We start from the raw sequence: 25,863 nt of genomic DNA, 5'->3' as shown, positions 1-25,863 counted from the left end.
TTCCTCTTATTTTTTAAGTATTTAAATTTCGCCGAGTATATTAAGGGAGTTATATTATATATTAGCGCTAAAAGAGCCTAAATACTTATACTCTTCCACTTCTTATCCTAAGGCGCAACTTAGCCCTAGGATAATTTATTTTCTAAATTAATTAAAGGTAAGACACTTTATAGTAACTAAGTATAATTTATAAAATAAGTATAATTTAAAAACTAAAAGGAACTATATTAGACCTTTTTAAAAGGGTAAGTTTAGTAATTTCTTTAAATATATCCCCTTTTACTATATCTAAAGCATTCTCTATTTATGGCTTATATTCTTTATTTATTAGTTTCTAAGGGTATATAGGATTAAGTAATGTTAAGGTCTATAGGGTTATATATAAGGCTTTTTAGTTTTAGAGACGGATTATGCTTTAGGGTATATACCGGTTTTATAGAGTTTTAAATATAAGGTATAGTTAGCTTTAGGGAATAAGTTTATTTATTATATTAAAGGTCCTTATTAATTTATTAATATATTATAGCAAATTCGGGTAAGTCCTTTAGCAGTTCTCTACCTATTAACTATACTTAAATTTTATCTTAGATAGCTTAATAGAGAGTAGTAACTTTAGCGGCTTTATTCTAATCTAGTTTACTAATAAGGCCTAAAAATTCCGAAAAGAAGCTAGTAAAGTCTCGGTTTCGTTATTATAGGTTTTTAAGTTTAGTAACAGCTGTATATTTATAGCTAGCGTTATTATACGTTTGTTCTAATAAAGAGATAAAGATTTTAAAATTAATAAAGGTGCCGTTATAAAAGAATAGGTCTATAGTTTATGCAGCGTCTTTATTTAAATAAGACATTCCATAGCTAATCTTACTAGCTTTAGTAGGGTATTAGTTATAGTTTATTAAGAGTTTAAGACGGAGCTTAGTTATAAAGGGATATAGGTTATTTTAGTTTCTATTAAATATTAGAGGGTTAGGGAGCTTTTTAGATTTTATAGTAGGTACTAAGTCTATTATAGGTATAGGTTAAGCTATTATTACTAGTTTAGGGTTTATATTTAACAGGCCGGGTTTATATACAGTTATTTTAATTTTATTTATAGGTGTTACTATTAGGGTCTCTAATATAAGTGCTTTAAGGTTACGGAGTTCTTCGCGGATTACTTGTTACGGCACCGTAACGGATCTAGTCAGGGGGCTCGCTTGAGCCTTGGCATATGTATATAGACGTGTCCTTTTCCACCTTCTGCTCCTCATCTTGATATCCGAGTCCATAGACTACCAATTGTACAGGCTTGCATACGTTCTTTACGGCGCTCGTGCCTCGATTGACTAAGTCGCTGTGACATTACTCCTATTAATTACTAGTACTAAGCTTTTAATGTCGCTCGCTTTTAGGCCAAAGCATCTATAAAGGACTATTACATTATAGTTAACTATTCCCTAACTAGGGCTATAATACTTATAGTTAACGCAGAGGGTTTAAGTTCGTTTGCTATTTTAATAGTAGTTATTTTAACATAACATAATATATGGGCGCGAAGAGACTTTAGGGAAGATTTAAAGGAATAATATAAATTCTATCTAAATCTAAGGGTATATAGCTCTCGCTAAGAACAAGACGTTATATAAAGAAGAGAAAGGAATAATAAGAGAGTTATATACCAAATAGTTAGGGGTCTTAGTGGTTAATACGTGCGCACGTGTATACGCGGTCTTCGACTGACTTTAGTAGAATTCAATGGATCTGGCAGAACTTGGTAGAAGTCGATTAAGCTGGCAGAATTCGGCAGAATTTGGTTAAAGCGTCGGAATTCATCTGTCGAGTGCTTTACCGAGACATTCCTACTATAACTGGGCTAGTCCCGTTACAGTTAAATATAATATTAGGTAATAGATATATAGTTCTTATAGTTAGCTTCTAAACTAGAGCAAGCATATTAATGGCAGGAAGTATTTAGTTAGCGTTCTATAACGGCCTATACCCTAGATAGTGCATGGCTATAATAGAATATACATATATACATACATACATACGTAGACGAGGGTTGGCGCTTCGCGTTTGCGGAAAGGGTTAGAAGGCCCAATTTTGACCCTCCGACCCTTGAGAAGATCGACCTTCATAGAGCGTAATATTATAACGCTTACTGCTAAGTAAAAATATACAATATAACTACTTGACACACTTTAAAAAGCCTTTAGGCTCTGGACGTAACTTTAGCCCAAGGTGTGAGTTCTTATTAGAAGTCACGATCGACATTTCCTATACAGCTGCTTTTCACAGTGAGATATTTGAAAGAAATTATTCTTGACTAGCAGGACAAATGAACAACAAGAAAGCAAGACATCGAACCAAAGCAAAAAGAAGATTCTGACTGGGGGCAGTGTGATGTATATCTCTACATTCTCACGCAACCTGTCTCTGACTCCGCTAGTTTTTACATTGCTGCTAAAATATCACATCATCGCTACGATGTCACCATCTTCCACAGACACCTAGATGGATATATCAATACTAGCTAATGGATCATTACCAGCTCTCGGGAGCCCTCCCGAGAGGCATAATACTCAAAACTCCTAATGAAATATTTCCTCCTTTCCTTTTATTACAAACTGCTGATACCGAATACGATAGGGCGTTGGTGTACCAAGTCTCAGAACTTTTCATTCTTGGAAGTGATTTTTCGCATAATTAAACAAATGGTATTGTTTGGCTAACGGATATAGAAAAAGCGTTTCCCGGCTCAATTATCAACCTATCGGGGCAGGACGCCCTTCCTGCTAGTACGCTTGCAGAATAACACAGCCCGTGTATTTTGAAGGTGGCTTACGTATTTTAAAAACATACTAGCAGGGGGGCATCCGTCTTATACGTGCTAACCCCTTATATACGACCTTATACATACAAAGGATATTTATCTCGGACTTTCTTTTAATTAAATCCTAGTCTTTCGTTTAGCTAGTTCCCGCTATAAAGCGGCCCCTGCGGCCTACTGAACGAAGCCCCAGAGCCCTAATAGCTGCTTTAACCCCTAAACGCGTATTAGCAATACTACCTTTAGACCCGCTAGTAGCTCCACTAAGACGTATAAAGAAACCGAGCGCGAAGGTGTAAGAGGCCTAGTAGTCGCTGAGGACACGAGCCTAAATATTAGTATAGTTTAAACAGCAGATAACCGCACTATAAACCGAACTATAAGCTATACAGCATATACTGCCTCCATTTTCTACAGTAAGAGTCTTTACCTTACCCGAACGTAAAGGAGGAGGTATTAATTATAACGAATTTTATTAACTTATTAAAAGCCTTAAAGAAACTATAGTATAGCAGAGCAACATTATTATAAACTAGAATAGCATTATTAAGAGCATTAGAAATGACTTTATAGATATTAAATTGGAATAGTAAAGCCTTAAAAAGTAAAATGCTGAACTCTAAAAGGCTATTTGGTCCTTGCGAGCGTAACTAAACACTCCCTTAGCTCTAATATAATTATAGGCATTAGTAGTGGCTAGTAGAGGTATAGTAGGGTTAGAGATAACCTTACTATAAACGACAAGCGCTAGGAACCCTAAGGAACCTAATTAGTAGCTAGTGATAGATGTTAGCTAAGCAGGTTTAGAGGCAATAAAGAGGGTAGTTATTACTAAAGCAGTAAAGTAAACTATTGTATAAGGTATAAAGGATGTTAAGGGGCTTATGGGAGCTATACTTAAGGACTTCCGCGTATAGCGAACAAGCGACAGCGCGAGCATTATTAGATTCTTAGTAGAAAAAGATAAAAAAGCTATATTTAGGTAGACGACTGCTTAATGGCTTAAACCGTATATTCTTAGGGCGAGGCTTATCGGACCTAAGTGGTATATGGTTAAGGCGGACTAGGTTAAAGTACCTTTAGCGATAGATATTAATAGCGGAAAAGTAAGTAAGTTAGCTATAGAGCGCTTTAGGGTAGAGAATAGGGTAGAGGTATGTATAATAAGATGGCTGGGACAACTAAGGCCGCGCAGCTAGCACGCGTTGGTAATTGTTAAAGTGGCAGTAAAGGAGGATATAGAGAAGCTACTTACGTTAAACAACGTGTTATTTAGGGGAGGCGCGATTATTATATTACTATTTAAGGAGCGACGCACCCCTATAGCATGCTATAAATATAAAAGGTTTAGATATAGGGCTAGAGACTATACGTAACCTAACACGTGCGAAATATGTGGGCGGGAAGGCTATCTTTGGTGTAAGACGGTAAATCTACACTGCGTAAACTGCTAGGGTCCTTACTAAGCCTTATACTGTAAATGCCTAGCATATAAAAAAGAGATAGATAGGATTCTTATATAATAGCGCTATAAATAGAAAACTCTGGATCCTTTAGGCGAATATAAAGAAGTATAGGGAGGCGTAGTATGCGCTATATAATAACAAAGCGCTAGCGGACTTTTACTTTATTTTAGGCTAGGAGCCTTACTGCTTTCTCTTAGATAGGGAAGTAGTGTTAGCTAGCTTAAATCCCTGGTAAATAAGATTTGTCCCAATAGGCAGGCAGCAGCGGTATCCCCTAGTTAGGTTATATATCTAGGCATCTAGAGAGTTGGCAGCTATATAACTATAGGTAGATTTAGCAGATATTACGGCGGTGGTAGCGCACGTTAGCCAAAGGAGACTTATAATTATGTTGGTATACATTCCAGATAGATATTTAAGGAGAACTAAGGAAGAGAACCTAGAGGAGCTCTCTAGCAGACTGGAGATAATTAATAGGCTAATTTAGGGTAAACTATTACGCGACCTACACACCAAGGTAGTAATCGCAGGTAACTTTAATCGGCATAATCTGCTATAGGGAGGAAGTTATATCAGTACCACATTAACGCAGGAAGAAAGCGCGCTAATTATTAACTTTATGGCGGACCGGTCACTCTAGAGCCTACTTTTAGTGGGAATACCTACGTTTAAAAGCGACGTAGGGTGAATATTAACAATTGACCTTATACTTGCAACCCTAGGCCTAGTAAGTAAACTAGTAAAGTACGCTATTTAGGAGTATAAGTACGGATTAGACTATAGAGCTATTTATACTAGCTTCTAGGTTAATATAGATATGTAGAAGAGCTAGGAGAGGCTACTTATTAAAAATATAAACTAGGATAAGATATAAGAAGACGTAAAGCGATAGAAAGAGATAGGATTCCCTACAAAAGATATAGACGAAATAGTTAACTACCTTAATAGGTGGGTTAATAAAGCCCTTAAAGTACACTGCTAACGGGCCAGACCATTACTATATATAAAAAAATAGTAGAACGAAAACCTTATAACGCTAAGGAAGTTATATATATACTAGAGGAACAAAAATAGCGCAATGCGGAGGCAAAAAAGGAACAACCCTAAGCTATATAATGTCGCAGCAAGAGCGAAGAAACTCTTTTATAGGACTATTCGGCGATATAGGAAGCTCTATTAGGACGAATTCCTTAGTAACAGTAACAATATATAGAAAGCGTCAAAATACCTTAATCCGTAGGCTATATCCGCGTTCGCTAGAATACCGCTAATTAAAAAGGATGGAGGATAGGGAAAGGTTATTACGGAGAACTATAATATTGTAAGAGAACTACTCTAGGCATTCTTTCCGGTCCCACCGCCGTGCGAATAAGAGGAGGAAGCTATGACTAGCTATAACTAATTACTATAGGAGCCTATTGCTAAATATAAGGTTAAGGCAGTTGTGTTTAGGGCTAGCCCAGATAAAGCTCCTAAAAGGGACGGCCTACTAGCTAGGGTGTGGCGAGAGCTGTGGCCCATACTGAGTGGTAAAATCACCACTATCTTTACCAAATTACTTAAGACAGGAAAGGTACCCTAGGAATAAAAGGTAGTAAAGATTATGCCGCTATAAAAGCTAAAGTGGGGGGACTATACGGTAGTAAATAACTATAGGCCGATCTCCCTCCTCCTAACGCTAGGAAAAGTACTTAAATTACTAGTAGCGGAGAGGATAGTATACCTAGTGGAGGAATATAGCCTACTACCTAAGACGCACTTTAGAGCTAGGAAGCAAAGGTCAACAATATATGCGCTATTATATCTCTATGAGGACGTATTTAAAGCGTAGAAAGGAAAGAAGACGCTATCTCTAGTATTATTTAATATTAAGGGTACGTATAATAATATAGCTATAGAGCTGGAAATCAGGAGATTACGGCAGCGTTAGATACCTTAGATAATTATATAATAGGTATAGGACTTTTATACAAACCATTAAGCCTATATCCTAGTTAATAGATATACATTAGAGGTACAGGCGCTCCCGTAGGCGGGTCTCCTGTAGGGATTAGTACTAGCCCTAATACTCTTTCTATTCTTTAACGCGGATCTTATATAAAGCGCACCTAGAAATAGCAGCTCTATGGCCTTTGTTAATAACTACTTAGTATAGGTTATAGGCCCTACGGCGGAGGAAAACACGCAGATTATCTAGGGCAAGATTATACTAATACTTAAGAAATAGGAGAGAACCAATAAAGCCTAATTTAAAGCGAAGAAAACGTTATTTATCCACCTTATTAGATATAAAGAAGTAGGTAGGGATACTACCACACTACTCCAATTTAAAGGAAAAGGGATCCCCCCAACTTAGAAAGTCAAAATCCTTAGGGTAATCCTTAATAAGGAGCTACGGTTTAAGGCGCACCTAGTAGATAAGGCAGGTAAAGCCACTAAGGTGGTGCTAGCGTTGCGTAGATTAAAGGGACTGTAGTTTAAGAGCGTTAAGTAGCTAGCTAAGAGCTTAGTCCTACTAGTAGTAGACTATACGTCGCTAATATAGTACCCGCTTATGATATAAGAGTTAATATAGCTCCTCTAGTAGGCGTAGAGGATTACGGTATAAGCTATTATTAGGGGGTTCCGCTCTATTGCCCTACTAATAGCAAAAATAGAAGCTGGCTTACTCCCTTTTAAGTAAAGGCTGCGTAACCAGGCTATTGCGTTCTGGGTATTAATTTATAAACTAGGTAAATTATATCCTTATTAGATAATTCGAAGATAGAGGCTCTATAGATAGCACTAATCGCCACTTTAAAGGATAGTAGAGATGTGTGAGGATATCTAGGTAAATGGGGTGCTAGAGGTTAAACCGTATACATGCCCGCTATAGGTGGCTAAGCCTAATGTGGTAATATATAAGAACGAAGATTATACTTAAGCTATTATTAAAGACTATAAGCTAGGGCAGGTTAATATATACATTAATATATCGGTGCGCAATAGTAGGGCAGGAGTTAGTGTATATGCTACGCTATCTAAAGCAACGCTTTTAAAAATGGTGGCAAGCTTTAATTAGGCTAACGCCTACCTTATAGAGCTTTTAGTAATTAGTAAGGCAGCTAACTAGCTATAGAACCCTATATGCACGGCTGTTGACTAAGTAGGTTTTCTAATACCTATATTTAGTATAAGAATATTCTCTAACTTGTAATTAGCGTTGCTATTAGTATAGAGCTAGAGGGCTGGAGCCTGCCAGGAAATAGTTATAGAGATCTTAAAGAAGCTTTAGCTAAACAATATCACGCTATACTAGATTTTAGGCTATTTAGGATTTATAGGAAATAAAAAGGCTAATAAGCTTACTAAAGCAGTAATAAGATTAGAGAGCGAGGAGCCACTATAGAGAGACGGCCTTTTATGGTACCTTATGACGCAAGCGTTAAAAAGAGCCAAGATAATAATAGAACCGCTTTTATTAGGAAGATCTAATACGGGTAAGTTTATAAAAAAAATTAATGTAGCACTCTACCTTAGAAAGGCTGTAGGATTATACTAGCAGCTAATTAGCTTAGAAACTGCTATCCTTGCATAGCTATAGACCGGCAAGTTATTTCTAAAGGAATATCTCTATAAAATTAATGTATTAAAGACGGCGTTATATGACTACGGGCTTATAGAGTTAATACAGCACTTCCTCTTCTCTTATAGGAGGTGGGCGTAGCAGAGGATTAAACTAAAAGAGTAATATAGAGATTAATTTAGGGATCTATTATATATATTAGGAGGCTACTTACGTAGATAAGAAGGAGGTAGGAATATTAACGGCCTAATTAAGCGCTGGAAGCTAGATATTAGCGTAGTTAAAGCTATAATTAAATTTATAAAGGAGACTAGATGTTTACACCTAAGTATATAAGATATAGAGAGCATAGAAGCTAATATTAATAAGCAAAGACTCTTAAAAATTCCTCCTCTAATTATCTAACTAAATACACTATAAGCCTCCTCTATACGTGCCTTTACTAGTATATCGCCAATTAAGAAGCGCATAACGCTAGAATAGCCCTACGGACACAAGGCATCGAAAACTACTTACTTAGGCTTGCCTCTAAACTCTAACTTTCTTTAATAGTAACACATTACTTTCCTTTATTTTTTTCTTAGTTGAGTATAGTGTTAGGTAATAGATATATAGTTCTTATAGTTAGCTTCTAAACTAGAGCAAGCATATTAATGGCAGGAAGTATTTAGTTAGCGCTCTGTAACGGCCCATACCCTAGATGGTGCATGGCCATAATAGAATATACATACATACATACGTATACGACCTAGTTTTCTTGAAAATTCTTTGGCCAGGATGAGGAATTTGATGGCGTGGGCGCTGGCGCAGGAGATCCCAAAAATAGGCGCACACAGCCACGACCGACACGAGCGACTTGGCACAGAGGCTTGCTTCGGCCTCAACACCCCTCCGTGCATTCGCGCGACACGCAACCGCCGGAGAGGTGGACAGAGCCGCCGTGTACAGAATATTGGAGGGGTTGTGATGTTCACGATGCCTCGTTGGCTGTTTTGAAAAGTGACCTTGTGGAAGAAGAGATGCAGGAGCGGCAAGCAAAAAGGCTCCTGAATGTTTTTTTGGGAGTATGAAGCAGTGCTGTAGTCTGGCTGCCCCAAGCGGGCCATACGACTTGGTCGTCGAACGAGATTCTTGGCTGGCCTTGCAGCGTCACATTGTCCAGCGGCATCGCTCGTGGGGCGCAAGCTGACCTCGTTGCTGTGCAGTAGTGCTGGAAGACTGACGCCAAATACTTGAGGAAGGGATTTTCTGGACTTTCTAGAGCCCTGCACATCCTGCAACCCTTAGGACGCATCGCTGAACTCGTATAACCGTTACCCGTAATCGACGATTATTACGACACCCTGCTATTTTCGTGCTCCGTCGAACACGCCAAACGACCGCCACCCTTACTTTGCCGAGACCCTGAAACGACTTCGCTCCCCCTTCGGGTCCGTCCATCAAACTCCACACCCCATCCTCAACCACAACGACTCCTTCAACACCTGACGCTTCGCCTCTTTTCTCTCGTTTCACTCTCGCTCGTTCTGTCGAAAGACTTCACTGGTCCTGTCCTCTCTTTCCGACTTCTTCTACAGCTATCCTTGTTCATATCCTTCCTATTCTTCAACGGCACGAACAAGGTTGATCCTGCTCGAACCGTCATAGTTTAATCGATCAACGCTTTCACCTTTCGCTGTCACGAACATTTCCTAGTATTGCCAGACGCGATAAATAACGGCTCCGATACTTCATTCCTCACCTGCCGAGCCCTGTGGATCACGAATCCGATCTCCTGGGCAACTCTTATTCGGAGTACCGCCTGTACAGGCGACCACATCTATAAACATGAAATTTCACAGCACATGTTCTACAATGCTCGCACCTTTGCTTCTTCTCGGAACTCTACCGCTAGGAGTACTAGGTGGCGATATCCTTCAGACAAATGGTTTTAGCACATGCCAAGCAAATTCAGATATCCAAGTGAACAAGTTGAACATATCGTTCAATCGAGCAACGAAGAAGATAGATTTCGATGTTGCCGGCACAAGTGAGAAGGCGCAGAACGTTACGGCATCAATGACCGTGACAGCGTATGGCAAGCAGGTGTACCAAAAGAACTTCAACCCTTGCTCCTCGGACAATTTCGTCGCGCAGCTATGTCCAGGTAACAACCACCCTGTGTCTTCCTCAAACTCAAGTACCGTTCGCTAACGTCTGTATAGTACCCGCTGGTGACTTTGCTGCTCAAGGCGAACAGGATATTCCTGACAGTTTCGCATCACAGATTCCATCTATTGCTTTCACCGTCCCCGATCTTGACGGGCAAGCAACATTACAATTAAAATCACTTGATAGTGGCCAGCCACTTGCTTGTATCACATCCACGGTGGACAACGGGAAATCTCTTAGCGTTCCAGCGGTGTCCTATGTGGCTGCAGGTATAGCCGGAGCTGCACTCCTACTCTCGGGTATATCGGCCCTAGGTGCTGGCGCTCACGCAGGTTCTGCTACACCTAGCCCGACCTTTGGAGAGGTCATGGGTTGGTTCCAATCCATGGCACTGAACGGCATGATGAGCGTTCAGTATCCTGGTGTATACCGGAGCTTCACAAAAAATTTTGCATTCAGTGGTGGTATCATTTACTGGGAAGGAATGCAGACCTCGATTGACAACTTCCGCAAGGCCACAGGTGGTAACCTGACTACGGACAGTGTGTCTTACCTGAAGAATGCCACTCTTATTTACGATACTTCCAGCACGAACCTCACCAAGCGTGGAATGGAGAACCTCGTTCTTTTCGCTCGCGACTCGCTTACCACGAATGTCAATGGAACGGATGGCAGTACCACTCCTGCAGATAACAAAGTAATGCACATCGTCCACGGCATCCAAGGCTACGTTGAGGAGCTTACTATCCCACAAGCAAACACTTTCATGACTGTTCTGCTTATTTTCGCCATTGTCATTGCTGCCATTACTGTCGGTATCCTCCTCTTCAAAGTAATCCTCGAGACTTGGGCCCTCTTTGGATCCTTCCCTAAAAGCCTGACGAGCTTCCGCAAGCGATACTGGTGGCTCCTTGCAAAGACCATCACCAACTTGATCCTATTGCTTTATGGCGTTTGGACCCTGTATTGCGTGTACCAATTTACGAACGGTGACTCATGGGCCGCTAAATTACTCGCGGGCATTACTCTTGGTATATTCACAGCTATCCTAGCATTCTTTGCCTGGAAGATCTGGCAGCTGGCTAATAGGTTTAAAAAATTGGAGGGAGATGCCACAGCACTCTTTGAGGATAAGGAAATCTGGAGGAGGTACAGCTTGTTCTACGACGCTTACAAAAAGAGCTATTGGTGGATCTTCGTCCCATACATCGTCTACATGTTCGCCAGAGGCTGCGTTATCGCTGGCGCTGATGGTCATGGCCTCGTACAGACATCCGGTCAGCTCATCATTGAGTCTTTGATGTTTATCCTGCTCCTCTGGTCCCGGCCATATTCACTAAAGTCTGGTAACTGGATCAACATCGTTATTCAAGTTGTTCGTGTGCTCTCCGTTGTCTGCATTCTAGTCTTCGTCGAACAACTGGGCATATCTCAAACAACGAAGACGATCTCTGGCCTCATTCTGGTTGTTATGCAGTCTGTTCTTACGGCTGTTCTGGCTATTCTTATAGCAGTTAATGCAATAATCATTTGCTGCCGCGACAATCCCCACCGCAAGAAGAGGAAAGAAGCCGGTAGGTTTGAATCACTCCATTCACACTACATAGCACGTTCTAACCTTAAACAGAAAAACTCAACCGCGATCTAGACAACCTTACACCTCTTGACGCCCGAAATTCACTCCTCATGGATCCTACCGAATACAAGCACACATCAATGCGAGGGCCCATGGTATCTGCATCCCCACTAAAAGGCGGCTATGACCCTGTCCCGATCTCCGAGCAGCAGACTGGCTTCCTCAATCGCCCTCGCTTCCCGGGTGAAGGCCAAGAGGGCCTGCTTAACGATGCCGCTAGTATCGCTGGTAGACATGGGCGGAGCATTAGCCATGATAGGAGCGGAAGCCATGACCGGAGTGTCTCTCCACCTCCAAATAGGGCACCCAGGCTGCCAGATGTGGATTTTGGGGCACCTGGGGTTGGGGGTTATAGAGGACATGCTTAAAAACAAAAATGATTAGCAATGGAAGTGGGAGGATGTAGATTAAAGAAAGTTCACTTTGTATACATGTCAATATTTCTGGAAAAGGTAGTTTTGGGGAGGGGACTTGTGGGTTGTTTTTCAAAGCGACTTTTCTGAAGTTGGAAATTGGGTTGAGAAGAAAATCTTCACCGACCCACGACACAGACGTTTTCATTTTAGTTTGTTTTTATTGTTGCATTATACGGTATCGATAGAGGTTGTAATTGCATATGCGGTCGCCAGAGGCGGGCGCTGAAATAACCAGTATCATACGCTCGTGCACTACTTCCGGATAGTGTTTCTCTTTTTAATTCTCGTTCTCCCCGTTTGGACACCCGTTCCGCCTATCTATTCTCCAATTTCCGTATCACTATTTAACTGTCCCTCAGTATTTGCTATTCGACTCAGAACTCCCGGGATCTTACCATCGCTCTCCACATGAATATCCATTTACCTATTACTCTATCAAGGCATCGATCGCTGAGTACTACGCCCATCGTTAGCGGCATTCAAGACAAGCCAAGCTATTCCATCAAAGAATACCTGTGTTCTGTGCTCCTGGATCAGAGCCTGTGAGCTTTCTTCGGTAGACAGGCAGGATTGTATCGTGAGCCATCGCATTTTCCCTATATGACCGACGAGCTTGCATGCAAGTACTGGCTGCGGTGCGAGTTTGATCCTTGCTATTTTGCGCTTCTGTGTGAAGCATTTGAGCAAATAGCTCTTCCTCCGGGGTGTGAGTGAATGGAGAATATGGAAATATTGGCGGCGTGCTGATTCAGAATACAGGGTAATATCGTGCCTAGCATAGACTTGAGAGATTGCTCCTCTGAGATTGCTCTTGTGGGATGGTATGCAGCCTTTCGGGCTGGGAAATGGCATATTCCGGGCCATTCTTAAGAAAAATCCAAGTTATCTTCTTCAGCCACAGGGTCCCCGGTCCCCGAGGCCCAGATCCTGATCGTGGTATCATATCCGGTCGCTACAAGCTTGCTATCGGGAGAAAATAATACGAATCGTATTAAACTTGAGTGGCCATCAAGTATATTCCGCAAGATGCCGGTTGTGGGGTCCCAGAGTCTTACCATATGTTCCCAAGATGTAGATGCTAAGAGATTTCCATCCGGCGAGAATTTTACATCGAAGACTTTATCCGAATGGCGTAGTGTAAGATCCAGCGCCCCCGTGGCAGTATCCCAGAGCATAGCCGTGTTATCGTCAGATGCAGATGCAATGCTCTTGCCGTTCGGCGAGAAGACTACATGGACCACTTTACCTTGGTGACCATTGAGCACAGTGCATAGCTCTCCTGTGGTAGCATCCCAGAGCTTGATTTTTTTGTCCTTAGATGCAGATGCAAGAAGTTTGCCATCTGGCGAGAAGGAAATATGTGCTACATAACCAGAGTGACCTTCAAGCCCAGCGCGTGGTGCTCCTGTCTCAGAATCCCAGAGCCTAATCGTGCCATGGTAATATACGGTTGCCACAAGCTTGCTGTCCGGAGAGAATGCTATAGAAGTTATTTGACCCAATTGCCGAAGCATAATGCGCGACTCTCCCGTTGCTGTGTTCCAGAGCTTAATCGTCTTGTCGTGAGTCACACAGGCCAAAAGCCTACTGTCCGGCGAAAACTCTACCGGGAAAGTTAACCCTTTATTGTTTTCGAATACGCCGCGTGGTGACGCTGTCAAGGTATCCCAAAGAGTGAGTTTATCCTTTCCATCACTAGAGAGGCATGCCGTAAGCTTGGTGTCTGGGGAGACTTTCTGGACATAGAACCCAGATCTCGGGATTTCACACATGCTATAAAACGTTCCTGTTACAGAATCCCAGAGCTCGACTTTCCTGTTGAAATCTATGGCCACCAGGTCACCATTTGGTGAGAATGCTGCCATACTCACGTTACTCTCGGATGAGTGCAATAAAGTGCGGTTATCTTTTAAGATTTTAGGATGCTCTTCCTCAATCCGCTGCTGCTGGTTCTCGAGTGTGGGGGCAAGTCCAGTCCTACCACCAAGCATGTACCGGTGTGCCAGGGGTAATGCTTCAACTTCGGTGTGAAGCGGAGGCTCTTTCGGGTAGGGTGGCTGTGAGTCCTGTGCGTGACTCGGATCAGTATGTGCCCATTCTTGTGGAATTGATTGAACGGTAGCATCGTGAGGACTCGGAGAGTAAAAGAGATTAACAGATGATTCTAGGGGTTCTGCTGGAAGGAGCGCTGAATTGGCGTCTTCCAATGCTGTTTGGTTTGTATAGCACGCAATGTCGTCAATTATGTTCTCGCTGCCATCGGAATCCTCGATATCCACGCAGCAAATGCCGCAGAAGCGAAACTGATGGTCCTGCTGAGGATCATGCGCCGTACTCCAGTCCACAATCTCCGCCGCTGTTGGTCTCTTCTTTTGGTCATGCTGTAGCATGATCTCAATCCAAGAAATTGGCATGTTGTCAACAGCCTCCCCAACAGTTTTCAATTCTCGGGTTATCTGGGTCACGGCTGCCAGGTTTTGATATGGATACGGTTCCATAGTACCATTACTCTCAAAATATCTCTTAACAAATTCGGTAGTTTGGCCTTTGAGAACTGCTAAAATCTCGAGGAAAACACATCCAAGGGACCATATGTCGGACTTGGTGTTGCGAGCAGTGTCTAATGCGACCTCAGGTGCACAATATCGGGGCGTAAAAGCGCAAGCACTTGCAGTAGTGCTACCATCTCTGTCACTGAGATCGCGCGCTAGGCCGAAATCGGTCAGAAGAACATTTGTGTCTTTAATCAAGATGTTTCGAGACTTGATGTCCTTGTGGCGAATTTGATGGCTGTGAAGGAAATCAAGTGCGTTTGCTAAACATCCAAAATACGTCCGCAGTGTAGACGACTTCTCAGGCGACGGAGGAACTCGCTCTGGCTTCAGGTATGTTGCCAGGTCCATATCAGCCACGGGAGACATTATGATAGCAAGGTGCTTGGAATCAGTGTAACTCCCCACAAGTTCGACTATATGGCGATGTTTCGCGCGCTTTAACGTCTTAATTTCAACCACAAATTGTTTAACAGCTTTACTCGAATCGGGTCCGAAAGCTTTGGCGCGATGAATTCGCTTCAGAGCATACTCCTTGTAGCTAACAGAGCTGAGCACCCTGTCGACCTGGCCAAAACTTCCTGTGCCTAGTACGCCCTTGAATTCGAACGGGAGCATTTCGCTCTTGGAAAAATGTAAATGTTGGCCGTGTTCCCCCTTTTCTAGATCTATGAGCCTGGTGAGCACTAACGATTGAGCTTCTTTGAATTTTATCTTCACTGAAGGACTAATCGACGAAGGAATCCCACGGTCTATCATAACCGGAAACCAGTGGTCAGTAAAACCTAGGTCGATGAAAGTATCAAGTAGGTTTAAGTGGCCAATAGCGCGCAAAACAATGTAAGTCCGAGGAACCCTGGCCCAAGACTTGTTTAAGTGTCCTAATATGGAAGCAATCTCTTGGATATCCGAATCTTTGAAAGCTGGCAGTTGGCCTATGGGTGTTTGTCCGTTTAGTGAAACAAAGAAGGATGCCAAACGGTTGTCAAGGTTGGCGGATAGCGGCGAGGTGGTGGGTGCTTCGTTAGACGCCATTAGTGCATTTGCAAGGCTGGTAGGCATTGACTGGTAGGCGACATCCAAAGCGTGCAAGATTCTTGCAGTATACCTTTTGAGAAGGCCTTAGGACAAAAATTACTGGTTCAAGTCCTAGATCGAAAGAAGTCAGAAGTCAAAGCCATGACCCTAAATCTATGCAAAACATACCACTCACGGCCAGGTAATATCAGCTGAAATTCGATAACCTGCAGCGCAGAATATATACACGCTTCGCAAAGCTAATTCAACGACGTGCGGGCAGTGCGAAAAGCTCGAGCGAGCGACAAATGGGAATACCTCAATCAAGAGTACGTAATTCCTACCAACGTAAGAGAGAAAGTTGGATCCCACTATCTAATATAGCAGCAGAGCAACTAGACAGAGCCCGATAGTCCTGCTTATGCTGTTTCCAGATCCGTTCAATCCATAGTATGAGCTCGCGAAGGACGTATTGGTACACGGACGACACGAACTGGATGCAACGAGTTGTGGAAGCGGAATGATGACGACCTAGGATGTATAGCAAGGGAGGATTTAGCCGTAAGGTTTGGCGGATGGGGAGTTCTGCCACAAAAGAAGATCGCGTCTGCATGGGGAGTCAGTAGGTACTTTGCATGATTGGAAGAGGCTGTACATCAAACGCTGTGGCCGGGCAACTTTGGATGCAATGGTGGTGTCAGCCAGCTCCATTTCTGCCACGTAGTTTCAGCCACCTCGACGCAAGGATCCAATCGCTTCGTTGGCTTGAGTCTAGGTAACTGAGACCCATTTTCGTGATTATATCGACTTACTATATAATCAGAATCTACTCTTCTATTACTCTTCCAGGTAACAATGTTTCAGGCAGAAGGCACCTAGTAGAGTATGCTTCAGATTTGAGCTGTTGCAGGGGGTACGTTTAAAACATTGCACCTCGCGAAACTCACTCGAAATATAATCGAAGATCTATTAATGTATGATGCTTATTACGAATGCATACGCGGAATGGTACGCTTTTGGGCACAAAGAAATAAACATGTAGCAAGTGTTTGTAACCAATATTGGATTAAAAAGATAAACTGTGACAGTAAATATAGAGTTTCTATTACGTGCGTTTAACCTTGAAAAAGCGAGAAGAAACAATCCCGATTTCTATAATCATAAATCCCCTGTGATCATAGCCAATATAAGTTCGCAAGGTTATATTTGGGCTTTATCTTAGGCGTGGTGCCGTGATACGCAGGTACAACGATTGCACGGCAAGAAAATATATGATCAACACTGCGAACCTACCTAGTACATTTAACATGAAGCCGGCATCTTGCTTGATGTGTCAGATTTTATTCGTTGATACTGAGCGCGACAATAAAGGCCGAGAAGCAGAAGGATGATGATAAGGAAGTTAGCATTAACGTTGCTGTATCGTTGTTTGTCGGTGAGACGATCTTCTCATCTCTACTGTTATAAATTCCTTATTGGTTATTGTAGACATAAAGCATATAATAAGCGGGTAAGGCCGGATTCGCATACCCAATGCCGTATTACCGAGTGACGTTGAAACCATGATGATAGTTGGAGAAGAGGACCGTAATCTCGAAAACCAGTCATCCTTGGTGAAGTATAAAACCACTGCATGGTTGCTGCGTGGGACAATCAGCAAGGTAAGTTTTTTTATGTTCCGTCAGGAATGACGCTAGGGCTGTTAATCAAAAAAATAACTAACCAAGCAGATCATTAAAACGCTAAGAGCTACATATATCAATTATATCGTTTTGTATACATTTACGCAACCACCCTTGGTATCCTATCATAGTAGCTATATTAAGTGGACCAAGGCGGTGCACTCGTGCGTAGCAAGATTTAAAAAGAAAGGTTATAAAGCAATTGTATCCGGTGGCCGTGAACACCGCCAGCCGGGACGTGAGCGGGGAAGCTAGAGATGAAGCGGATTCGTATATGAAGGAATCTAGGATAGAAAATGCGGAGAAGCTTTGATCGGGTTCCCAGGAAGCAGAATTTTCCAAAAGGCTTCACTATCGCCCCTAATACGCTCTTTTAAACAGCCTGCAACATTTCGCAAGGCCGTGCACGTATAGACAAGGATAACTGGCTCGTAACGATTAGACAACCTTGGCCTCTGGTGTCATTCATACCTGAATGACAGTTTTTGCACGCGGAGGAGATAGTAGATGAGCTGTTGACGATAAGTTAATGTATTAGTATTGTACTATGACATAGGTGAAATATTCGTGCAACTGTTAATCATATTTGACCCCTAGATTGTGCATTTGAAAATTTAATGAGAAAAACTTAGCAAACGAAACGCGGAGTTACGAAAAGGGGTTCGTAAATGAATATAAAAGTAAAAAGGAAATTCATGGACACATACATGATGATTTGCAGCTAGGTGATGACATGCAGGATTTGAATGATAGCAATTATTTCCAAATTAGTTTCAATTAAGAGCCACGAGCTTAAATAATGTTATAGAAGCATGTGGAATTCTTGAGACAGGGAGAAGAATGAGCACCCCTGTATATAAACACCGCAGCCTGTACCCACTTGGGAAAAGGACTAAGACAGACTCCTTCCGAGAGACCCTGGACCAAGTTTAAGCCAACTCCATACATTAACACAGCATTTTACAGGAAAAGAAACAAATCCAATGTGCAGTTCGTTAAACAAAGAGCCAGAAAGCCGCCGCAGTGACTAGCAGACTCCAGCCAGCAAATAGAGCTGATTTCCCAGCGGCGCCCTTAGGTATATTGCTTGTAGCCGCTCCTCCTAGATACCAGCTCCCGATATTTGTGAGTTTGCCGTTTTGCGTGAGGAAAGTTGCGTTGGGTCCCACGTTAGAGACATCGCTGCGAAAAGCGCCGAAGTAAGAGTAGTGAGTGATATTCCTGTGGAAACCGGGTTATTAGCAAGCATATAATTCCTCGACATGGTCGGGGTTACTTACTCCATGCGATCAAAGTACTCGCTGGACTGGTTGTAGAAAGTCTCAGTTGTGGTGAGGTCCGCATTCGGAAGAGCGTACTCAGTGACCCAGACAGTCATGTTCGGATACGTCCCCATAACTTGGCCAATATGACTTGCCAGGCCTTCAAAATTGCCATACCAGTGCACTGGTATGAAATCAGGCGTGCATTTGCCAGCGCATTGAGTGAAAAAGTTTTGAAGCCAGGTGAAGCCGGACGGGGCTCCAGTCACTGCAGGCGCGCCCAGTTTCACACCGAGCTTGCGAAGAGGCTCAATTTCTCGTATCCAAGTAGAGGCTGCGAGATCTGCAGGAATTGCACTGCCGCCGGTTGAGCTTTGTCCGTCCGGTTCGTTGAATCCTAGGGCGTAGCTGATGTTGGCTCCGCCTGAAATCTGCGCCTTGACGCTGTCAAGGAATGGTGTGCCGGTCGACGTGTCTGATGCTCCCCATAACATTGGGACGAATTGCATTTGTGAACCTGTGAACGGGTTTGACGGTTCGGGTCCGTAGTTGTAGTACCATGTCAGATCGGAGCCAGACTGAACCCAGATATTGTCGTCCGTTGGGTGCTTCTCGCTTGGGACATACACTAGACCACGCTTTGAGGAGGTGGTGCAGAGAACTGAAGGTAGGGCTGAGAAAGCCTGCAGTAGCAAAAAAGTGCGCATATCGGGAAATGTTCGTGCGGTGGATTGTTGAGCTGCTGATTGAAATGCGGCGTTTGGCCTATCCTAAAGCTTTACCCAGAGTGTTTCGATTACGATGGTTATTTCGGCATATCTCGGATAATTACAATTAGACAAAAAGACGGTGGATTAAGATTCAACTCGGATGGCAGTTAGAATGGGAAACGAGTGGACACGATTGTTAACAATGAGCTAACAACGCTACAAAGTAAGCTGGGATGAGGAAGGATGGATTCCCTACCGGGGAGTTTAGAAAGGCATCAAGCAGCGAAAGGGGGAGACTGAGAAGGTGAAATACGCAAAAGGCTGGAAGATGGACAAAAGCGGTTCCAGCCAGCCCACGGAGGCTTCCAAGGCTGAAGACGCGACCGGACTCTTATCATCGAACCAGAAATAGTCTAAGCTGCAGAAGTGGAGCACGCACCACGCGGGAAGCCAGACCCAAGCGTGCAAGTTCGTTGCCCGATGCACAATCGAGAGACAATCGATGCGCAGTGGCATCCGAAAGGGGAGTTTTGGAATTGGCCGATGGCTTTCGTTGAGAGGTGGCGCCGGTCCAAGCCACGAGTCTGGACTTGGCGTATCGCCTCAATAAAACTAAATTTCAGGGATGCTCCCGTCAAAACCAGGGGCGCCTCCCTTTGACTGGCTGATCTGCGTAAACCTGGCAACAAGACCACTTCAGCATGGTCCAAACCTGTACTGCAACGTGCTTCCTAATTGACGGCTAAGCGCTGGTTTATGAAGTCTGAAAAATGGTAGTAGCTGAGGACAACGCAGCTGAAATTGACGTGTGCTTGTAATCACTTTAATCTCAGCGGTGAGAGATACTTCTCCTTCATGGGCTTACATAACTTGGCTGTAACCACAAGTCCATGGGATTCGTTGCTCTTTGATTGCTGAGGGCGTAACAGACATGTTGGTGACCAAAAATGAGCAGATGCATATTCTCCCACCTAAAGTTGTCTGTCGGCCCGACATCCTCTTCCGGTTGGCTGTACGCCCTCGGATTTCGGCCCATTCGCGGAAAATATAGAAAATAAGATCCTCCCAGATAGATTTGTATCTTCCCGTACATATATTCTTCTCTTATAGCATTCTCGTTCTATCATGTCTTCACAGGTCCCTGTTCCTGTTCACACGAGCAATATGTTCGAAGATCTTAGCGGAACATCTACTGCGGCGTTCGACAATCCTTATGATGCGTTGATAGCCGCCTCTCATGACAACACTGTATGCGCTCTCGTTTAGTATGTCCCTTTCATACTAAGTTGCGGTATCAGAAACAAATTCAAGAGCGATACAGCGCTCACAGGGAGACACGAAATGGCCAGCAGAAGATCAAGCTGTTGGATAGAAACTTTCCGGGTGTTAGCATAGATCCAATACTGCTACGACTTTCTGATCCCACAATTGAGCCTGGTTACAAAGATCCACGATATTGCCTTGTGTTCTGGGCACGTCCCACCCAAAAAGTCAAGAATTTGATACATCAAGTTCAGCAGAAATTACTCGCAGTTGCTCCGAGTGAGTTCCCCATCTCCGACTTACCCAACCTAAGAATGATATTTTATATCCCACTTCAATAATAGTTAGGTCATTCTAATTAATAGTAGACCTCTGGCTCATGCCGCAAGACTGCCTCCACATGACCGCTCTAGAGATAACTCACTCCCGCACAGCGGAGGAAATTGAAAGACTTGTTAACGTTATGCACCCAAGTATTCCGGCTATCACGGATTATACTTTTGACCATCGCTCACGCCTCATTAAGCCAATGGTTGGATACGACGCAGCCGCACTCGCTCTAAGTTTTGTTCCAGCAGCTGGCGAAGCACTCACCAACGGCCGGACGGCTATAGATGACCAATTTACCTACCATCATCTACGTCGCGATCTGTACAATCTATGTCGGGATACTGGGATCCAGGTCGACTCTCGGTATGTTGTTCCTTCCAGCCATCTAACTGTGGGACGTTTCATCAACCCTAAGGACTTTTCGGACAACGAGGGCAATCAAGACCCAGCAAAAATTAAAGCGTTAGTTGATAAGATTGAAGAGATCAATAATTGGTTGAAAGCCGAGTTTTGGCCAAATACTAACGAGGGGGTCATTAAAGATGGCGGGGAATGGATTGTGGGAGGAGAGAAGGGGTTGAACTGTCGAATGGGAACCCTTTGGTATGGCGGTGGCGAATCTGTGCGCTTAGGCAAGGGCTTCTAGCGTGGAGAAGGGCTCTCTTTAGCATAGACGTAGATTTCTGCAGAACGTAAATTTGGCGGGCATTCTAACCCAGCCAACTTTCTATGGAACAGCTACCTAGATTAATTTGCCTTGGAAATGCCAATGGGACGAAAGCATACCAATCTGAAAAGGTTCCATTTACGAATGTCTCAAATAGAGTTGGAAAGAAACTTAAATCTAGTGATGAGTAAGCATTAATCTGTACGTGCAGGGCTGAAACATCATTGAGGCTGACGCCGAGACAGCTATGATGCAAACCTCCCTTAAAAACTCTACGTACTTGAAAGCCTTCTAAATGCTTGCAGGCTCTACCACAACTTTCACGAATACCTAGAGGCATTTTATTGCCTATCACCAGATCCAGTACGTGGCTCGATCTCTTCAGATCTCTGCCTAGCAGTTTCGCTGCTGCCTCAATCAGCCCTATACGTGGCCAATTCACAACAAAGTCATATAATCTTCGCTCTTTGCTCTTAATCTAATACCTCGACATTATGTTCAACCGAGATAAACTCCCCGCCATGCCAAACCCCTTTGGCCTACGATCAGACGGCTCACCTCGACCACCACGAGACGATGGCTATGGCCGCCCAAGTCAGCAACCGCCCCCAAGACAAGGTGGATATAATACAAGAACGTTGGGAGGATATGACGATCCGCCAAACTATGTCGGTCAGCCTCCTCAGAGGACGCCAATGGGAAGACCGCCACCCGCAGCTATAGCCGGAGGTAACAGTGCACGCACGATGCAGCTAAGGCCTATCAAAAGTCCGGGAGGCAACGCATACGCCTTCGGAAATTTGTGAGCGTATTAGTTCCTCAAATGACAGAATTTATCACTGACTTCTTCCAGGGTCGCAGTATCTCCAAGAGACTTCCCTCCCTCTCGTGACGGGTCCGACATCTATATTTTGATCAATGGCAACTTTGTTCTCTCCGCACGACCTACTGAAAGCTGCCCACCCGGAGAAATTGGGCTCACGGATGCACAAAGAACCTGGGCGGGAATCACATTAGGCCCTCAAGATATTGTATCCATCCAGCCTTACGATGCATTCAGCCAAGGCGGGCAATCATATCTTGGCTCCACTGAGGTGGAAGTGGGCTTCGCGAGCAACAGAAAGATAACGAATGAATCTTATGATCAAGACGAGTTAGCTAAACAGTTTATAAAGGTGATGGGTTTTAACATGGAAATATGCGCTCACTCTACTGACACCCACGGCTGGTAGAACTTCGAAAATCAGATATTAGCTCCTGGGCAACAACTTCTTATGGATATCAAGAATGTCTATCTTCGGATGTCTGTAAGGACCGTCCAGCTCGTTGACCTTTCCATGGAGAAGTCCGCAGCATCCTCGGCCCCAGCCGTGACCGACCCACGCGCTCGAGGGATCTTAACGCGCCACACCCAGATAGACTTTTTTAAGAGTGCACAATCTGAGATCAAGCTGAAGGCATCTAACAGAAGGCCAGCAGCTAATTCCATTATTCAACCTGGTTTCAAATTTGAGGACATGTAAGTTGAAGTTTTTATAGGCCCTCAAGTCAGTGTCTCCGCTTTCGGCTTTGTTCGACATCTACGTTCAATGCTACATGGAGCACATGGAATCTCTCGGAGACATATAGGATGAGCTTTGTGTATTTAAAATCAAGTCGCCTGAGAGTTATAAACTAATTTTCAATCACAGGGGTATAGGTGGCCTGGACAACGAATTTAGCCAGATCTTTCGAAGAGCCTTTGCTTCTCGTATATTTCCCCCTGGCTTAGTGGAAAAACTGGGTATCCAACATGTACGCGGTATCCTATTGTACGGACCACCAGGAACGGGGAAGACATTGATTGCACGACAAATCGGCAAAATGCTCAACGCTAGAGAGCCCAAAGTCATCAACGGTCCAGAAGTGCTCAACAAATACGTAGGACAGTCGGAAGAAAACATACGGAAGCTCTTTGCAGATGCTGAAAAGGAGTATAAGGAAAAGGGCGACGAGAGTGGCCTCCATATCATTATCTTCGACGAGCTTGATGCAGTATGTAAGCAAAGAGGCACTAGCGGTGGAGGTACAGGAGTTGGAGACAGTGTGGTCAATCAGCTGCTCTCCAAACTTGACGGCGTGGATCAGCTGAATAACATCCTTCTCATTGGCATGACCAATCGGATGGACATGATCGATGAGGCTCTTCTTCGTGCAGGCCGTTTGGAAGTCCACATGGAAATTTCCCTTCCTGACGAGTCAGGGCGAGCGCAGATCCTCAAGATCCATACCGCTAAGATGCGAAATAACAACGTCATGGAGAACGATGTCGATGTTAACGAGCTCGCCCGATTGACGAAAAACTTCTCAGGTGCTGAGATCAATGGATTAGTTAAAGCAGCGTCATCTTTTGCTTTCAGCAGACATATAAAAGTCGGCACAATGGCGGCCATCAACGACGATGTGGTTAACATGAAGGTCAACCGCCAGGACTTTTTGAATGCACTGGAAGAAGTGAAGCCGCTCTTCGGTGTTGCTGAAGAAGAACTCGAAAAATGCATTCGGGGCGATATCATCCATTATTCGAACTTCATTAACGACATCCTCGAAGAAGGACGATTGTACATTAATCAAGTAAGAAAACTAAACTCAACGCCTGTGCTGTCTGTTGCGCTGCATGGCCCTCCTGGAAGTGGTAAAACAGCCCTCGCAGCGAAAATGGCGATTGAGTCTGGTTTCCCTTTCATCAAACTGGTTTCGCCAGAAGACATGGTTGGCTTTAACGAGATGCAGAAGGTACAACAGCTTGATAAGACGTTCAGGGATGCGTACAAAAGTACTCTTAGTGTCATTGTAATAGACAATATTGAAATGCTGGTAGATTGGGTGCCGATTGGCCCAAGATTCAGCAATACAGTATTGGTTGCGCTGAAGGTTTTGTTGGGAAAGCAGCCTCCAAAGGTCAGATACTTTGCAATCAAGATACATAGGTGTAATTTGCTGACAGAAGGCCCTCCATGCAGAACCGGCGATTACTTATTTTCGCCACAACGACAGAAAGGTCTGTGCTCACTCAATTAGACCTATTCAGCCGGTTTGATGCTGAAATCGCGGTACCCAATGTAAACACAGCTGGGGAGCTAGAGAATGTTTTGGTGAGCTCTCCTGCCTTCTCAGAGTCACGAGATCGTAAACAAGCCCTTAAAGAGATTATGGAGATTACCGGTAGTGAAGAGATAGGGGTGGGCATTAAGAAGATCTTGACAGGCATAGAGACGGCCCAGCAGGACCAGGATATGCCTGGGCGCTTTGCTCGAGTAATAGCGCAGGCTATCACCGCCAGGACTGCGTTCGCATAATGGACGGAAATCGGGAATTTTAGATATGCCGCGCAGGGCTTTAGCCCAAGGTAAATAGATCAAGTAAAAGCGTTCGATCACGATTATGTATTCGTCTCTGTAGGAAAAGACACGTTCAACCAAAAAAAAGCACTAAAGTGATTCAGAAGATTGTCTAGATTCAAAAGAAAGGATTTTAGAACCCATTAAATTAAACGTTGAGGAGATTCAAATGTTTCATCACATCGACATCTCTATGAACCGACATGACGTAACTTCAGGGATAGTGTATGCCAATTGCAATTCAAGTTCTCGTTCCACAACACTGTCTCCACGCGCAGCTCACATGGTCTTTGACAGCTGTGGCACCGCAGGATCGCCGCGAGGATGGGCCACCCGCACAATTCAACGGCGCCGCACATCATGCCTGTGACTGGTCCGAGCCAAGGTAACGCTGTCCAGTGCCGGAATCGCGGAGAGTCAGTGAGGCTTATGCTAGGAATAGGTACTCGGAGACGCTGGAGAAAGGGTGAGGCGGGGCAGATAGGGTACGCTCGCAGATGGGGGATAAGCAAGCCTGTAACATATTCGTGTAGTCGGAACGGATAGCAGCAGACGCACAGCCCTAACGCAAGGGTGCTTTGGATGCTTAAGGACTTCGCATGGCTGGTCACATGAAGCGTTGGACCCGCTCTCACCGCCACTAGTGCTCCGCGACTACATGAAGCTGAGGTGGTGAACAATAGAGCAGAACGCCCTTAGTCGGCGTGGTGTCATGAAAGGTGTCGCTGCAAGGATGGGGGTAGGGCATCAGTGGCACGATCAAGGCCGTTGGGGCGTTCCCGGGCCTGTTCTCGCCAGAACAGCCAATGGCCTGAGGCAGCTATCGCCGCCGCCATGACGCATCTGGCACCGAGATAAAAATGCCGGGTCGACACCAGAACAACGACTGCTGATGGCGATGAGATGCGTCCACAGCCCCGCAAGCTGCACTCATCCAAAGCTATTTCAATTAGCTGA

At 44.0% G+C, this 25,863-nt stretch overlaps 5 protein-coding genes across 5 annotated transcripts; 2 read left to right on the top strand and 3 right to left on the bottom strand.

Moving 5' to 3' along the window:
• Window positions 1-9,474: 9,474 nt before the first annotated feature.
• K441DRAFT_47624 (TRP-domain-containing protein) lies at window positions 9,475-12,206 on the top strand. The gene is made up of 3 exons (XM_067641880.1): window positions 9,475-9,986; window positions 10,045-11,565; window positions 11,619-12,206. Exons 1-3 carry the CDS (start codon window positions 9,668-9,670, stop codon window positions 11,993-11,995), a joined length of 2,217 nt encoding a protein of 738 aa, XP_067505972.1. The 5' UTR covers window positions 9,475-9,667; the 3' UTR covers window positions 11,996-12,206.
• A 703-nt stretch (window positions 12,207-12,909) lies between these two features.
• K441DRAFT_552602 (WD40 repeat-like protein) lies at window positions 12,910-13,815 on the bottom strand (the record flags this gene model as incomplete). Its single annotated transcript, XM_067643156.1, has 1 exon — window positions 12,910-13,815. The coding sequence occupies one exon, from the start codon at window positions 13,813-13,815 to the stop codon at window positions 12,910-12,912; it is 906 nt and encodes a 301-aa protein (XP_067505971.1).
• A 492-nt stretch (window positions 13,816-14,307) lies between these two features.
• Window positions 14,308-15,630, bottom strand: K441DRAFT_551810 (kinase-like protein; the record flags this gene model as incomplete). Its single annotated transcript, XM_067643118.1, has 1 exon — window positions 14,308-15,630. A coding segment is annotated over one exon (1,323 nt), but the record flags the coding sequence as incomplete, so codon positions are not given.
• Window positions 15,631-18,016: 2,386 nt separating this feature from the next.
• K441DRAFT_47589 (glycoside hydrolase family 128 protein) lies at window positions 18,017-19,348 on the bottom strand. The gene is made up of 2 exons (XM_067641879.1): window positions 18,575-19,348; window positions 18,017-18,515 (listed from the first exon to the last, which is right to left on the bottom strand). Exons 1-2 carry the CDS (start codon window positions 19,261-19,263, stop codon window positions 18,290-18,292), a joined length of 915 nt encoding a protein of 304 aa, XP_067505969.1. The 5' UTR covers window positions 19,264-19,348; the 3' UTR covers window positions 18,017-18,289.
• Window positions 19,349-20,391: 1,043 nt separating this feature from the next.
• On the top strand, window positions 20,392-24,864 carry K441DRAFT_685974 (AAA-domain-containing protein; the record flags this gene model as incomplete). Its single annotated transcript, XM_067651940.1, has 9 exons — window positions 20,392-20,514; window positions 20,565-20,808; window positions 20,898-21,481; window position 21,684; window positions 22,034-22,328; window positions 22,380-22,701; window positions 22,759-23,045; window positions 23,218-24,466; window positions 24,529-24,864. 9 exons carry the CDS (start codon window positions 20,392-20,394, stop codon window positions 24,862-24,864), a joined length of 3,441 nt encoding a protein of 1,146 aa, XP_067505968.1.
• Between the last annotated feature and the right edge of the window lie 999 nt (window positions 24,865-25,863).

This window comes from Cenococcum geophilum, assembly GCF_001692895.1.
Source record: "Cenococcum geophilum 1.58 unplaced genomic scaffold K441scaffold_13, whole genome shotgun sequence".
In the NCBI taxonomy this organism is placed as follows: Eukaryota; Fungi; Ascomycota; class Dothideomycetes; order Gloniales; family Gloniaceae; genus Cenococcum; species Cenococcum geophilum.
This window is presented reverse-complemented; position numbering and strand designations above follow the sequence as displayed.